The sequence below is a fragment of the Myotis myotis genome, unplaced genomic scaffold (genome assembly GCF_014108235.1).
Source record: "Myotis myotis isolate mMyoMyo1 unplaced genomic scaffold, mMyoMyo1.p scaffold_m19_p_3, whole genome shotgun sequence".
Classification (NCBI taxonomy): domain Eukaryota; kingdom Metazoa; phylum Chordata; class Mammalia; order Chiroptera; family Vespertilionidae; genus Myotis; species Myotis myotis.
Genome location: NW_023416335.1, coordinates 108,895,030 through 108,909,813, shown reverse-complemented (window position 1 = coordinate 108,909,813; position 14,784 = coordinate 108,895,030). Strand labels below are relative to the sequence as shown.

The window sequence follows — 14,784 nt, the reverse complement described above, 5'->3', positions numbered from 1 at the left end:
TTATGGGGACTTCTCTTCCCTGCTTTGGAACCCTGGGTTGGGGGTCTGGTATGGGGTTGGGACCCCTTGCTTCTCACAGGCAGCCTCTGAAGGGACAATCTCCCTCCTGATTAAAAAAATGGCACACATGGGAGCTGGACCAGCCCATTCCATTTCCTCAACCCCCTACCTGTCTCCATGTGCTTCCTTCTTTACTTCTCTAGCTGTAGGACTTCCATTCAGCCAGCTTTCAGGTGGTTGTGAATGATGGTTGCTCTGTATTTTAGTTGTAATTTTGATGTGGTTGTAGGTGGTGGTGAGTACTGGTGTTTACCTATGCTATCATCTTGGTTCACTTCCAAGATTATTTTTCTTAATGCTTTTAAAATATTTTTCAGATTTTTACACATAAATTTTTGTATACCACTATTATTTTACATTAAGTCAAACCATGTGAATGTGCCTATATTTATAAATCAAAATAGTATAATAATGTCAATTTCAGAAGTCGAACTTAATTGATTTTCTTAATAGATTTTAAGGGCATTTGCAGCTTTGTTGTTGGCCCCACCACTCAGTACTTACTCTCTTGTGCCTCAATTCCTTTACATATAAATTATATCCTATCTAATAATAGACAAAGATGCAAATTGACTGTACCTTTGCTACGTCCACCATTGGCTAATCAGCGTGATATGCAAATTAGCCACCAACAAAGATGGTGGCTAATTTGCATATACCGGCTGGGAGCAAAGACTGAGACACCATAGAAGGAAGCCAAGCAACGAAGCCGAGGTAGCAGAGACGAGCGGGAGAGAAGCGGCAGAGAAGAGTGGGGTAGGAGCGGCAGAGACGGGTGGGGTAGGAGCTGCAGAGAAGGGCGGGGTAGGTCCCCCAGAGCCAGAGCGGACACAGACAGGGACAGGGGGTCTGGCCTGCAGCCTCTGTGGCCAAGTGCAGGCCCAGAGAGGAGATGGCGGGCCCGCCTCCCGTGAAAGCGGTGCAGGTCCCTCCCAGCTCCCGTGGAAGCGGCGCAGCTACCTCCCGGCTCCCATGGGCACCAGTGGCTTGCTCCCGTGGGAAGCTGAATGGGAAGCAGCGCGGCTCCTGGCTGCAGTTCCCACTGACTCCCGAGGAAGCGGCGGGCGGCCTATTACACACTATATTGTGCAGTGGGCTACTAGTGTAATTAAAATAACCTACCTTATACTGTTGTGAGGATTAAATGAGGTTATGCATGTGAAATGCTTAAAACAATACCTGGACTGTAGGAAGTTTGGGGTAAATGTTAACTATTATACATTACTTTCATATTGAGAAAAAAATATTATATGTTGTGAAAAATCATCAGTTTTTTTAACACATTGTTTGCGGGTAGTTTTTATCGTGTGCTAACAGGTGGCGTGGGCCATTTTTGCTAATTTTTTGCGCAAATGGCAACGTTCAGTAAAATTACAATAACTTTAGTTTACGTATTTATACGTTACCCGCATTCTACCGCTAGTCTATAAAAAACGTATTAATACGTGTCCCATGCTCTACTACACTGGTAGAACGTATAAATACGTAAAATGTATAAATACGTTTCCTGCATACAATGTGTTAAGAGGGAGTAGAGATATGGCTTTTATTAAGTAATTGATGATCATTAAAGCATTTGTATTTGAGTTTGGCTAATGGGGAGCATAAGTGGACAGAAGGGAGAAATGAGTACCATCAGATATGTGTTCCTCTGGCTGCCTCCTGTACTGGGCTGCATATCTGGCGCTTTGGCCAGACAGGTCATGCTGTGCTGTCTGTTCCTAAAACACATAGATAGGAAGGTACTGACATCAGGCCAGGCCTTGAGATATGGTCTCATGGCCCCTTCCCGGCACTCTGTACTCTCTGTTCCTAGAACACATAGATAGGAAGGTAAGGAGGCTATACTGTGTTGGGAACTAATTGTGTAAACAAGGCTTTGTAACTAACTTTGTGGTTTTTACAAATAAAAAGGCTGTAACTCTTGCAGTCGCTGCTGCAGTTCAGCCTCTGCTTCGGCAGGGTGCTGTAACTGTAGTCAGCTGGCCAGCTTAATAAAGGCTCTTAAATTTAAATTCTGAGTCGGTGGTCTATCTTGCTGAGTGAACCCATAACACTCCCTCTAGTATTGGTTTAGGTTGGCTGTACTTCAACTAAAGTTTGCATCATCCTTCCAGATGGCTTTCTATATAAGACTTTCACATTTCAGGCTCTAGCATCCACTTGCTCTACTTGGCCTTAATAATTGTGAGTCTATTTGAATTATCTATTTCATATTAGTGAATTGTAATAGAGTGTAATTATTAAACTGTTAGTCCATTTGATCTAAGCTGTCAAATTTCTAGGCATTATCATCATACAATGTCCCAGTCTAGCTTTGGTTATTTTATTTGCTCTAAAGTCTACTTTGTTTGAAATTATGTAGCCACTATAACATTTTAAGATTGTTTTCATGATATATATGTTTCATACTTTTGCTTTCAGCCTGCCTATGTTGTTTTATTTGAAACTAGAGGCCCGGTGCATGAGATTCGTGCACTTGGGGGATTAGGGGACCTCAGCCCAGCCTGTGCCCTCTCGCAGTCCAGGACCCCTCGGGGGATGTCTGCCTGCCGGTTTAGGCCTGATCCTTAGGCCAGCAGTCAGACATCCCTCTTGCAATCCGGGACCCCTCACTCCTTACCGCCCGCCTGCAGCGGAGGATGGAGAGGCTCCCACCACTGCCACTGCGCTTGCCAGCCATGAGCCCGGCCTCTGGCTGAGCAGCGCTCCTCCTGTGGGAGTGCACTGACCACCAGGGGGCAGCTCCTGCATTGAGCGTCTGCCCCCTGGTGGTCAGTGCACATCATAGCAGCTGTTCAGTCGATTTGCATATTAGGGTTTTATTATATAGGATAAGTATTTTATACTTAGTAAATAGTTGTTTTCTTTCGCTTTGGCAATCTCTGTCTTATAATTGGTGCAGTTTGACCATATATTTTAATCTAATTATTGCTATATTAGAGGTTAAGTGTGTAAGTTTAATTTTTGTTTTATTACTTATTTTTGTTTGTTTCTGTTTTATTTTCCTGCTTATGGCAGGAGTTTTCTGGAATTCCAAATGTTTTTGAGTGTATCACTTCATATAGCATTTTTAGGATTGCTCTAGGTATTACATTTGTATATATATTATTAAAGTCTACTGGTGTCATCATTTTACCAGTTCTAATAAAGTATCAAAATCTTGAAAAAGAATCCTCTGGTGAGGATTAACAAACAAAACACAAACAGAATTGACGATATTATACAGCTTCTGTGTACTAGGTCCTTTTCTGTCTAGCCTGACTTTTTTATCAGTTGCCCAGAATCTGTTAGTTCACTAGAGAATGTGACAGGTAATCAGAAATAAGAAAAAAAAAACCTTCTACTTTACATAAGGGAAAGTGGTGTAGAAAGATTAATTTTCTGTTCATTTTCTACAACTAGTTAGTGATAAGGTTGAAATCCAAGTTCTTGATTTTTATTCGTGACTTGTTCTTTTTTCCCCCCAATTTTATTTCCCAGGATGATCCACATACTAACTTAGTGATTGAAGCTATAAAAAATGATCATCTAAGGCAAATGGAACGTGAAAGGTAATATTTGGGGCACTAAATAATTAAAACTTGATAATATTGTTTAAATTTATATAAAAGAGTCAAATGTGCATATGATTATTTCTTTGAAAAGTTGTTATATGCACTATATTTCTTGAATAGTCTTACTGTTTCATCATTTCTATACTCTACTGGATTCTCTTTTTTCTTCACAATAATCACATTACTCATTTGATTCCAGTTATTCTTCCCCAGTTACTCTTATTTCTTTGTAACTTACTTTCCCTCTGTATTTGGTGCCACATTGGAATTTTGTTTGCGTTACCTTTATTTTTAAAAAATTATATCTTTATGTGTTTTTGTCCAGTCTCCCAATTAAATTTCAACTCCCAAAGACAAAATTATTTCTATTTTATTCCTTCCTTCAGTCTGGTACTAGTCTCTGCAAAGTATGTTTTGAAACTTCTAATACTTATTGAATATTCAACTTGTATATTAGCAGTATATCACATGATATACAGGGCCCTTAGTTGTTTTTTAATTGTGGTACAATACACATAACATAGAGTTTACCATCTAAACTATGGTCCATAATTCTTCATGGTTCTGTAGTGTTAATTAAGTACATTCACAATGATTCGTAACAAGAACTTCCCTCAAATTCCTAAACTGCAACTCTGTACCCATGAACAACTCTCCAGCATCCCCTTCCCAGCCCCTAACACCCACCTTTCTACTTTTTGGTCTATGAATTTGTCTGCTCTAGGAACCTTATGTAGGTGAAACCACATTATTTGTCCTTTTGTGACTGTCTTATTTCACTTAGCATAGTGTCCTCAAGGTTCATCCATGTTGTAACAAGTGTCAGAATTTCCTTCCTTTTTAAGTCTGTACAATATTTCATTATATGTATGGAGGGAATCTTTAGGAAGTAGTTTAACTTTTAAAAGGAGACTTGTACTTCTGGAGAGATAAGAATAGATGCACTTTCCCCTGTTCTTCTCACTAAGTACAAATAACAACTCTGGAAATTACATGTAAATATGTATATGGAGTAAAATGGAGAGAAGAGGCTAGATCAAGGTATCTTGGGACATGATCAGTGAGTTCCCTTCATGTTTCTCAGACGTGGAGCTGAAGAAGCTGGAAAGCAGAAAATGCTCATGGGTGCATTAAACAAACAAACAAAAGACCTACTTTCTCTAGCTACAGGACAAGGAAAGGGGTAGGCCAGCAAGACAGACAACTTTTAGACCAATACCACAGAAAAAAAAACACCTGCCGAAACCGGTTTGGCTCAGTGGATAGAGCGTCGGCCTGCAGACTGAAGGATTCCGGGTTCGATTCCGGTCAAGGGCATGTATCTGGGTTGCGGGCACATCCCCGGTGGGAGATGTTCAGCAGGCAGCTGATCGATGTTTCTCTCTCATCGATGTTTCTAACTCTCTATCTCTCTCCCTTCCTCTCTGTAAAAAATCAATAAAATATATTTTAAAAAACCCCCCAAAAACCAAAACACCTGCCCTACCCCATGCATGCCAGCAAAAGCCAAGTGAGAGAGCCAGACTCCCACCCTCACAAGGCCAAGTAGGGAGCCAGGACTTTAATCCCCAAAGGCCCTTAATGAGTCTCACCACTCTGTGGTTTCAGTGGACAGTACATGTGGAGTCTAGAATTCCACCCCACCAGGCAATAACGAGGCAGTCCTCCCTCTCACCTGGGGTGGTGTCAGGGGAGATAGTGGATAATTAGGAATTTTCATCAGCAGCAGTAGCAAGGCCACCCCACTGTGGTGTCAGTAGGAACATGGTGAAAGTAGGAACTCCTCCTCCATCCAGCAGAAATGAGGGTACCCTCCTATCTTGGGTGTCAAAGAGACCATGCGGGGAAACTGGACTTCTTTTATATAGCAACACAAAGGTGATGTCTCTTCTTCCCCTGCCAGAATGATGTCAAAAAAACTATCCAAAACAAAAGACTTAAAATAAAATTCAGTCTCATAATGCAAAATGTTCAAGTTTTTATAAAAAAATCACTCATAATAACAAGAAAATCTTAAATTCAATGAAAAACAATTGATAGATGCCAACATTGAGATAACAGAGACGTTAGACTTATCTGACAAACTTTAAAGCAACTATGATAAAAAAGGGCTCCAACAAGCAATTATGAACATGCTTAAAATAAATTAAAAAATAGAATACCACCTGGCCACGTGGCTCAGTTGGTTGGAGCATCATCCTGTACACCAAAAGGTTGCAGGCTCGATTCCCAGTTGGGGCATAGACCTAGGTTTTGGATTTGATCCCTGGTCAAGGCATGTATGGGAGGCAACTGATTGATGTTTCTCTCTCACACCAATGTTTTTCTCTCTCTCCCTTCCTCTATCTAAAAAAAAAAAAAAAAAAATCAATGAAAAACATACCCACGGTTAAAGACTAAAAAGAAAAAATAGAACCCTTCAGAAAAGCAGTATTCTCAGCAAGAAAATATTACTATTACCTCAGTTTAAATATTGTAAAATAATTAGGTCACTTTATTATACCACTTAAATATCGTCCAATAAATATAAAACTATATATTAAAAAAAGAAGAGCCAAATGGAAATTTTAGAACTACAAATTACAATAACTGAAATAGAAATTTCCACAAATGGTCTCATTAGGAGAATGAATGGGAGAGAGGAAAGATTCAATGAACTAGAAGATAGAAAATGGAAATTACTGAATCTGAACAACAGAGGGAAAGTGGACCCAAAATTTTTTAAAAAAATGAACAGAGCCTCAGGAACTTCTCGGACTTTAACAGAAGATCTAATATTTGTGTCATCCATGTCTGGGAAGGAGAGGAGAAAGAGATGAGGCTAAAGAAATGATGGCTGGTAACTCTCCAAACTTAGCAAGAAAAAAAACCTACAATTAGAAAAACTGAACAAATTCCAAAGAGGATAAATAAGGAAATCTATGTCAAGATATATATTGATTAAACTTCTGGGAATTAAACGCCACATCTTGAAATGAGGCTGAGAAAAACAACACATAAGGGAAAAGTGATTAGAATGACAGTGGTAGTCTTAAATTAGTAACCTAAGCTCCCAGCTGAAGAACCTAGAAAAAGTAGAGCAGAATCAACCCAAAGGAAGCAGAAAGAAAGAAATAATAACAGGAATCATTGACATTGGGGAGAGAAACAATAGATAACATCAATGACAAAACAAAGAAGACACCAATGTCAGGAACAAGACGGGCTCTCACTACTGACCCTGCAGACATCAAAAGGATAATAAGGAGTTACTACAAACATCCCTATACACATAAATTTGACAACTTAGACCAAATAGACCACTTTTTTGAAAACACAAGCTACCACTACTCACCTAATATGAAATAGAGCACTTGAAGAGCCCTATATATATATTAGAGAAATTGAATTTATTATTTTAAAAATCCCAAGAAATCTGACCCAATAGAAAAATGATAGCAAATGTTTAAAGAAGAATTAACATCAGTTCTACACAATCTCTTCCAGAAAAGAGTTCATTTTATAAAGCTAGTATTACCCTGATACCAAAATAAAACAAAGTACCAAGGGAGGTGGGGGACGGGGAATATAGACCAATATCTTATGAATAGAGATACAAAAATCCTTCAGAAATTCTAATGAACCAAAATACTATCAAAATATAAAGGCGATTATATGCCATGAGCAAGTGGGATTTATTCTAGGAATGCCAGGTTGGCTTAGCATCTAAAAATCAGTTAATACATGATATGAATAGAATGAAAGACAAAAACAACATGATTGTCAGTATAAACCAAAAAAACATTTTGGGCAAAATTCAAAATCCAAAAAACCTTAACCAAGCTAGTAGTAGGAAGGAAGTGCCTCAGTCTGGTAAAGGACATATATGACAAATGCACGTTTGACATCACACTTAATGGTAAAAGACTGACTACTTTCCTCCTCAGATCAGGAACAAGAAAAGGGTATCTACTCTCACCAGTTCTATTCAGCATATGCTGGAGATTCTAACTATGGAAATTAGGCAAGAAAGGGGATTAAGAGACATCCAGATTGGAAAGGAAGAAGTAAAACTCTCTCTGTTTACAGATCACATGATCTTGAATACAGAATATCCAACATAAAATTTTAGAATCCACTAAAAAATGATTACCACTAATAAACAAGTTCAGCAAAGGTTGCAGAGTAAAGTATCAATATACAGAAGTCAATATATACTATAGAGAGATACTATTCTAATGACTTATATGAAAGTGAAAGTAACAATTATATTTACAATAGCATAAAATAATTAGGAATAAATATACAGCAAAACTTATGCCCTGAAAACTATAACCCATTTTGAAAAGAATGCTAAATAAATGAAATGATATCACATGCTAATGGATAGGCACTTAATGTTACTAAGATGGCAATGCTCCCCAAATTAATTTATAAATTCATCACAATCCCTGTCATAATCCCATCAGTGTTTTTTTAAGAAAATGACAAGTTGATCCTAAAATTTCTATGGAAATGTAAGGGATCCAGAATAGCCAAAACAATGTTGAAAAAGAAGACAAAATTGGAGGACTCAAACTGTAAATCTATAGCAATCAAGATAGTGTAATCGTGTTTAATCTAGTAGCATAAAGATAGATATATAAATCATTGGGTGAAATTGAGTATTGAGAAGTAACCTCTTACAGATATCCTCTATAATAAAAGGCTAACATGCAAATCAACCAAACGGCAGAACAACCAGTCACTATGACGCACACTGACCACCAGGGGGCAGACGCTCAATGCAGCAGCTGCTCCCTGGTGGTCAGGGCACTCTGCTCAGCTAGAAGCCAGGCTCACAGCTGGCGAGCGTAGTGGCGGTGACGGGAGCCTCTCCCACCTCTGCAGCAGCACTAAGGATGTCCAACTGACGGGGAGCAGGCCTAAGCCATCAGTGGGACATCCCCTGAGGGCTCCCGGACTGCAAAAGGGCGCAGGCCAGGCTGAGGGGACGCCCCTCCAAGTGCACGAATTTCCTGCACTAGGCCTCTAGTTGTCAATAAAGGTACCAGTACAATTTCACAGGAAAAAAGATAGTCTTTTCAACAGATTGTGCTGGGACAATAGATATTTGCATGCAAAGGAAGGAAGCTGGACCTCTCTGACACACCAAACACAAAAAAATACTTCAAAATAGATCATAGCCCTAACTAAATGTAAGGACTAGCTAGACCTGAAAAATTCTTAGTGGCAAAAAAAAAAAATGGAAGTAAATATTAAAGACCTTGTGTTAAGACAATGGCTTTTTAGTTATGACACCAAAAGCACATGAAAAGAAAAAAATAGGTGAATTAGACTTCATCAAAATTTAAAACTTTTGTTTTTCAAAGAATTTCATCAAGAAAGTGAAAAGACGATGCACAGAATGGGAGAAAATATTTGCAAACCATATATCCAAGAAGGGACTTATTTCTGTGATATATAAAGAGGTCTTCTAATTCAATAATTAAAAGATCATAACCTAGTTAAAAATGTACAAAAGGTCTGAGTAGACATTTCTTCAAAATAGATATGCAAATGTCTAATAAGCACTGTAAAAGATGCTCAACTTCTGTACTTACTAGAAAAATGCAACTCAGCACCACCATGAGATAACACTAATATGACTAAAATAAAAAAAGACAGATGTAATAACAAGTATTGGTGATATCACATCCAGTGGTATGACTAATAAAAAAGACAGATGTAATAATTATTGGCAAGGATGTAGAGAAATTGAATGGTGGGAATGTAAAATGGTACAGCCACTTTGGAAAACTGTGGAAATTCCTCAAAAGATTAAGCCAGAAATTTGTCTCCTAGGTGTGTACCCAACAGAAATTAGAGCAGTTATCCATACAATAACTTATATAGGAATGTTCATAGCAGCATTATTCATACTATCCAAAAGGTAGAAACAACCCAAATGTCCACAAACTGATGAATAAATGACACATGGTCTTTTCATACAGTGGAATAATATTTAGCCATGAAAAAGAATGAAGTATTGATACATATGAACCATAACATTATGATAAACTAGAAGCCCAGTGCACAAATTCGTGTATGGGTGGGGTCCGGTCAGCCTGCCCTGATCAGGCTGGGCCAGCTCGGGGGAGAGGCTGTGGGCAATTGGCCGGCTGGCCCTGCCCTCTGGTTGAACTCCCAGTTGAGGGGACAATTTGCATATTAGCCTTTTATTATATAGGATAAGAAAAACCAGTCACAAAAGACCACATGTTCTGTGATTCCACTTACATGAAAGAAAGGTATAGATGAGGCAAATCTATATAGGCATGTAGTAATTTCACTTTTATTTAACACACACTATTTCTTTAATGGCCATTTCCTTTAATGTCCATAGATAGTGCAGGTTATGGAATGTCAGCTGCAGAGCCATTTTTTTTCAAGTTCCTCTTTCTTTAGTTTGTCAGCATGTATCATAAAGTAGAAGAAAAGTGAACTGTTGACTCAGAAGGCAGTCATGGCTTCCATTTCCTAGTCATGATTTTCAACCTGACTTATAGATTTCTAGTGTAGCTGTTTATCATTCAGTAGGCTTCATGGTATGTTAACTTTGATAGATAATGTTTATACTTTTTTTTTACATTTTATACCATGTTTCTTTATAAAAAAATTTTTGTTTGTTTGTTATAGAAAAGCCATGGCTGAAAAATACATCATGACAGCTGCAAAACTCATTGCTCCTGTAATTGAAACATCTTTTGCTGTAGGATATGATTGGTAAGAGGGAAATTCAGTATAAGTAGATGTGTATGGTATTTTCTTTTCTTAATTTATACTTTTATTGGTTTAAATTTTTATCTGATATGATTTGCAAATATTTTCTCTTATTTTGGTTGTCTTGTCATTTTGTAGATTGTTTCTTTGCTTTACAGAAACTTTAGTTTGATGTAGTGTCACTTGTTTAGTTTTTCTTTTGCTCCTTATGCTTTAGGTGTCATATCCAGGCATTGCCAAGACCGATGCCAAGGAGCTTTTCCCCATGTGTTTGGGTTTTTTCTACGAACTTTATGGTTCTCATTTCTGATTTTATTTGAGTCTTTTCTCTTTTTCCCCCCCAGATAATCTAGCTAAAGATTTGTCAGTTTTGTCTGTCTTTACAAAAAACTAGCTCTTATTTTCGTTGCCCTTTTCTATTGTTTTTCTAGTTTCTGTTTCATTTATTTCGTCTCTAGTCTTTGTGTTTTTCTCTTTATTTCCTTTGGGCTTAGTTTGTTTTTACATTTTTAGTTCCTTGAGGTGTATAATTTTAATGATTTTTGTTCTTAATGTAGGTATTTATTGCTATAAACTTCTCTTTTAGAACTGCTTTTGCTGCATCCCATAAGTGTTGGTATGTTTTGTTTTCATTTTATTTGTTTTAAGATATTTTTTAAATTTTTCTTTTGATTTCCTCTTTCACCCATATGTTACTCAGGAATGTGATTTTTAATTTCTACATATTTGTGAATTTTTCAGTTTTCCTCTTGTTACTGATTTATAATTCCATACCATTTTCTAAGGTTTGTTTTGTAACAACACATGATCTGTCCTGGAGAAAGTTGTGTGTTTGCTTGAGAAGAATGTGTATTCTACTATTGTTGGGTGGAATGTTCTGTATATCTCTGCTAGGTCAATCTGAGCTAAGGTATAATTCAATTCCAATATTCCCTTTTTCATTTTCTGTTTGGATAATTGATCTATTATTGAAAGTAGGGTATTGAAATTTCCTGCTATTATTCTATTGTTATTTCTTCCTTCAGATCTGTTATTATTTGCTTAATATATTTTAGTGCTGTGATAGTAAACATTACATTTATAGTTATGATTGTTATATCTTCTTGATAACTAGACTTTTTTGTTGTTACATAGTGACTTTTTTATATTTTGTTACAGACTTTGACTTAAAGTCTATTTTGTCTAAGTATAGCTACTTTTTTGCTTTCACTTATATATGGAATACTAGAAGGCCCGGTGCATGAAATTCATTCACGGGGTGAGGGGGGTCCCTCAGCATGGCCTGCACCTTCTCCAATCTGGGACCCCTCAGGGGATGTCCAACTGCCTCTCACAATCTGGGACCACTGGCTCCTAACCACTCACATGCCTGCGTGCCTGATCGCTCCTAACCCCTCTGCCTGCCTGCCTGATCACCCCTAACTGCTCCCCTACTGGCTTGATCGCCGGTAACTGCTCCCCTGCTGGCCTGATTGCCCCTAACTGCCTCTGCCTCACCCTGCACCCGGGACCCAAGATTCCCTCCTCCAACCAGTTGCAGGCACCCGGGATCTGGGCTTCCCTCCCTCTGGCCGGCCGCAGGCACCCAGGACCCAGACCAGCTTCACCCAGGCCGGCTGTAACCACAGGGGACCGTGGGTGGGCGGCTTCGCCCAGGCTACAGCTGCAGCTGCTGGCGCCCAGGACCACGGGGCGGGTGGCTTGTCCCTCTCTCGGGCCGTAGCCGCAGGTGCTGGCACCCGGGACCGTGGGGCGGGCAGCTTGTTCCTTTCCCGGGCTGCAGGCACAGGTGCAGCCACTGGCATCCAGGACCCTGAGGCAGGCAGCTTGTCCCTCTCCCGGCCACAGCCTGGCTAATCCCCATTCCTCTCTCACAAGCTCATTTGTGCCTGGCTGGTCCCCATTCCTCTCTCCCCAGTGTTGAGTGTCTGAGCCGTTAAGGCAGTGGTTCTCAACACCTTTAATAATGCCGCAATCCTTTAATACGCCAGGTACTTGTATGTGGGTGTATTTGCATGTGGGCAGACCCTCCTGGAGACAGATAGAGGAGTGGTGTCTCGGTTCCTAAGACCATCGAAAATATGTGTTTTCCGATGGTCTTAGACGACCCCTGTGAAAGGGTTGTTCGACCCCCAAAGGGGTCGCGACCCACAGGTTGAGAACCGCTGCGTTACTGTATGATGTCATGAGGGCATGATGACCATTTGCATATTAGCTCTTTATTATATACGGAATATATTTTTTTCCATCCCTTGAATTTGAGCCTATGTGTGTCCTTACAGCTGAAGTGAGTCTCTTGTAGGCATAATATAGTTAGGACTTGTTTTTAATCTATTCAGACACTCTGTGCTTTTTTATTGGAGAATTTAATCCATTTACACTGAAAGTAATTTTTTTTTTTTAGTTTTATGCAAAATTATTATATTCTTTAAGTTTGAGATGCTTTTATGAATAAGTTCTAGTTATTGAGAAAATTCTGTTTTTGAAGGAATATCCCCCCCCCCCCCAAAAAAAAAAATTGAAACATATAGCGTGTATTTTAAAAGAAAAAGGACAAAGGATGCAAAAGTATTAATGGTGACTTCTACAAAGCCCTCGTCTGCGACACTGATGCGGGCAGGTGTTCTGTTCCTGTGATGGATTACAGACCAGGAAGCCGTGGGGTTCAACCAAGGCAACCCGGCCAGGTCAGATGTGGAGCTTAAACCCCAGTCCTCAGGGCACCTTCATAGAGTTTACGTCCTGCTTTTTCTTCCTCTTCCTCTTCTTAAAGGATACCTTTCAGCATTTCATATAATCCTGGTTTGGTGGTGATGAACTCCTTTAGCTTTTCCTTATCTGTGAAGCTCTTTATCTGACCTTCAATTCTGAATGATAGCTTTGCTGGATAAAGTAATCTTGGTTGTAGGTTCTTGGTATTCATCACTTTGAATATTTCTTGCCACTCCCTTCTGGCCTGCAAAGTTTCTGTTGAGAAATCAGCTGACAGTCTTATGGGTATTCCCTTGTAGGTAACTGAGTTTCTTTCTCTTGCTGTTTTTAAGATTCTCTCTTTATCTTTTGCTCTTGGCATTTTAATTATGATGTGTCTTGGTGTGGTCCTCTTTGGATTCCTTTTGTTTGGGGTTCTCCGCGCTTCTTGGACCTGTAAGTCCATTTCTTTCACCAGGTAGGGGAAGTTTTCTGTCATTATTTCTTCAAATAGGTTTTCAATATCTTGCTCTCTCTCATCTTCTGGCACCCCTATAATTCTGATGTTGGTACACTTGAAGCTGTCCCAGAGGCTCCTTACACTATGCTCGCATTTTTGGATTCTTTTTTCATTTTGCTTTTCCGGTTGGGTGTTTTTTGCTTCCTCGCATTTCAAATCATTGACTTGATTCTTGCGCTCCTCTGGTCTGCTGTCGGGAGTCTGTATAATATTCGTTATTTCAGTACGTGTATGCTTAATTTCTAGTTGGTTCCCCAATATAACATCGAGGGTCTCATTGGTTTTCTTGTAGATCTCATTAAGTTTATCGGCGGCTTCTAAACAGTTCTTGAGAGACCTTAAAAGTGTGGTTCTGAACTCTATATCTTCCATTGACAATTTTGTCCTGTTTCTTTGTCTCCGCATTTTGTTATGCTTCCTTGGTGCACCCCCTAGTGGTCTTTGTGCGCAGTCTTATAGTTAAACCTTGATTGTTGTAGCTAATACCAGAGAGGGTTTGACCTCCAGGCCAAGTGGCTATGAGAATCAGCTGTGTCAGCAGTGAGAGAACTTCTGTCCTCTAGGGAGGTGCTAATCTAGCCTTTGCCTGAGGCTATCCGGCAAATGCCTCTGTGCAGGGCTTGAGCAGGGCGGGTCGCACAGGATCAACAGGGTGGGCTGGAGAGAGCAGTTATGGCGGCTCTCAGTCCTGTCCCCAGGGGCTCTGCCTCTCTGAGTCCCAGCACCCGCTGCATAGCTCGGAGAGAAAGCTGCACTCGCTCTGACCGAAGCCAGACAGTCCCGCTTCTCCCGTTTGAGTCTGGGTCACTAAAGACTCGCCTGTATCTGGAGCTCAGAGTCTGTGACTCCCTCCCGATTGAAAACGCCAACCGCGCCCTCCGCTGCCAGCCGGCTCCGCGCACTCCGCACCTCAGAATTTGACTTCAGCACTGCGCCTCCTCTGAGTGTCCGTATCCATTTCTCTTTCCTCCTAGTTGTAGGACTTCCACTCAGCCAGCGTTCCTGTGGTTCTGGGTGATGTCCCTTCCGTCTTTTAGTTTCACTTTTGAAGTAGTTGTTCAAAGCAGCAAACTCCGGCGTTAACCTATGCCGCCATCTTGGTTCTCCCGCAAGCCTTCTTGTAAGCGAATGAAAGTAATTTTTTATAGCTAAGAATATTTATAGGTTAATTAGTAATTATTGATAGGCACTAATGCCATCATATTGCATTCTGGT

General features: G+C 39.9%; 1 protein-coding gene across 3 annotated transcripts in view; it reads left to right on the top strand.

The window, feature by feature from the left end:
• The window catches only part of IFT88 (intraflagellar transport 88), a 176,384-nt gene that overhangs the window by 46,032 nt on the left and 115,568 nt on the right, over window positions 1-14,784 (top strand). For all 3 annotated transcript variants that reach the window (XM_036300081.1, XM_036300080.1, XM_036300079.1), the window contains exons 13-14: window positions 3,544-3,614; window positions 10,275-10,361. In XM_036300081.1, coding sequence (XP_036155974.1) covers window positions 3,544-3,614; window positions 10,275-10,361 — 158 coding nt within the window. The remainder of the gene's footprint in view (window positions 1-3,543; window positions 3,615-10,274; window positions 10,362-14,784) is intronic.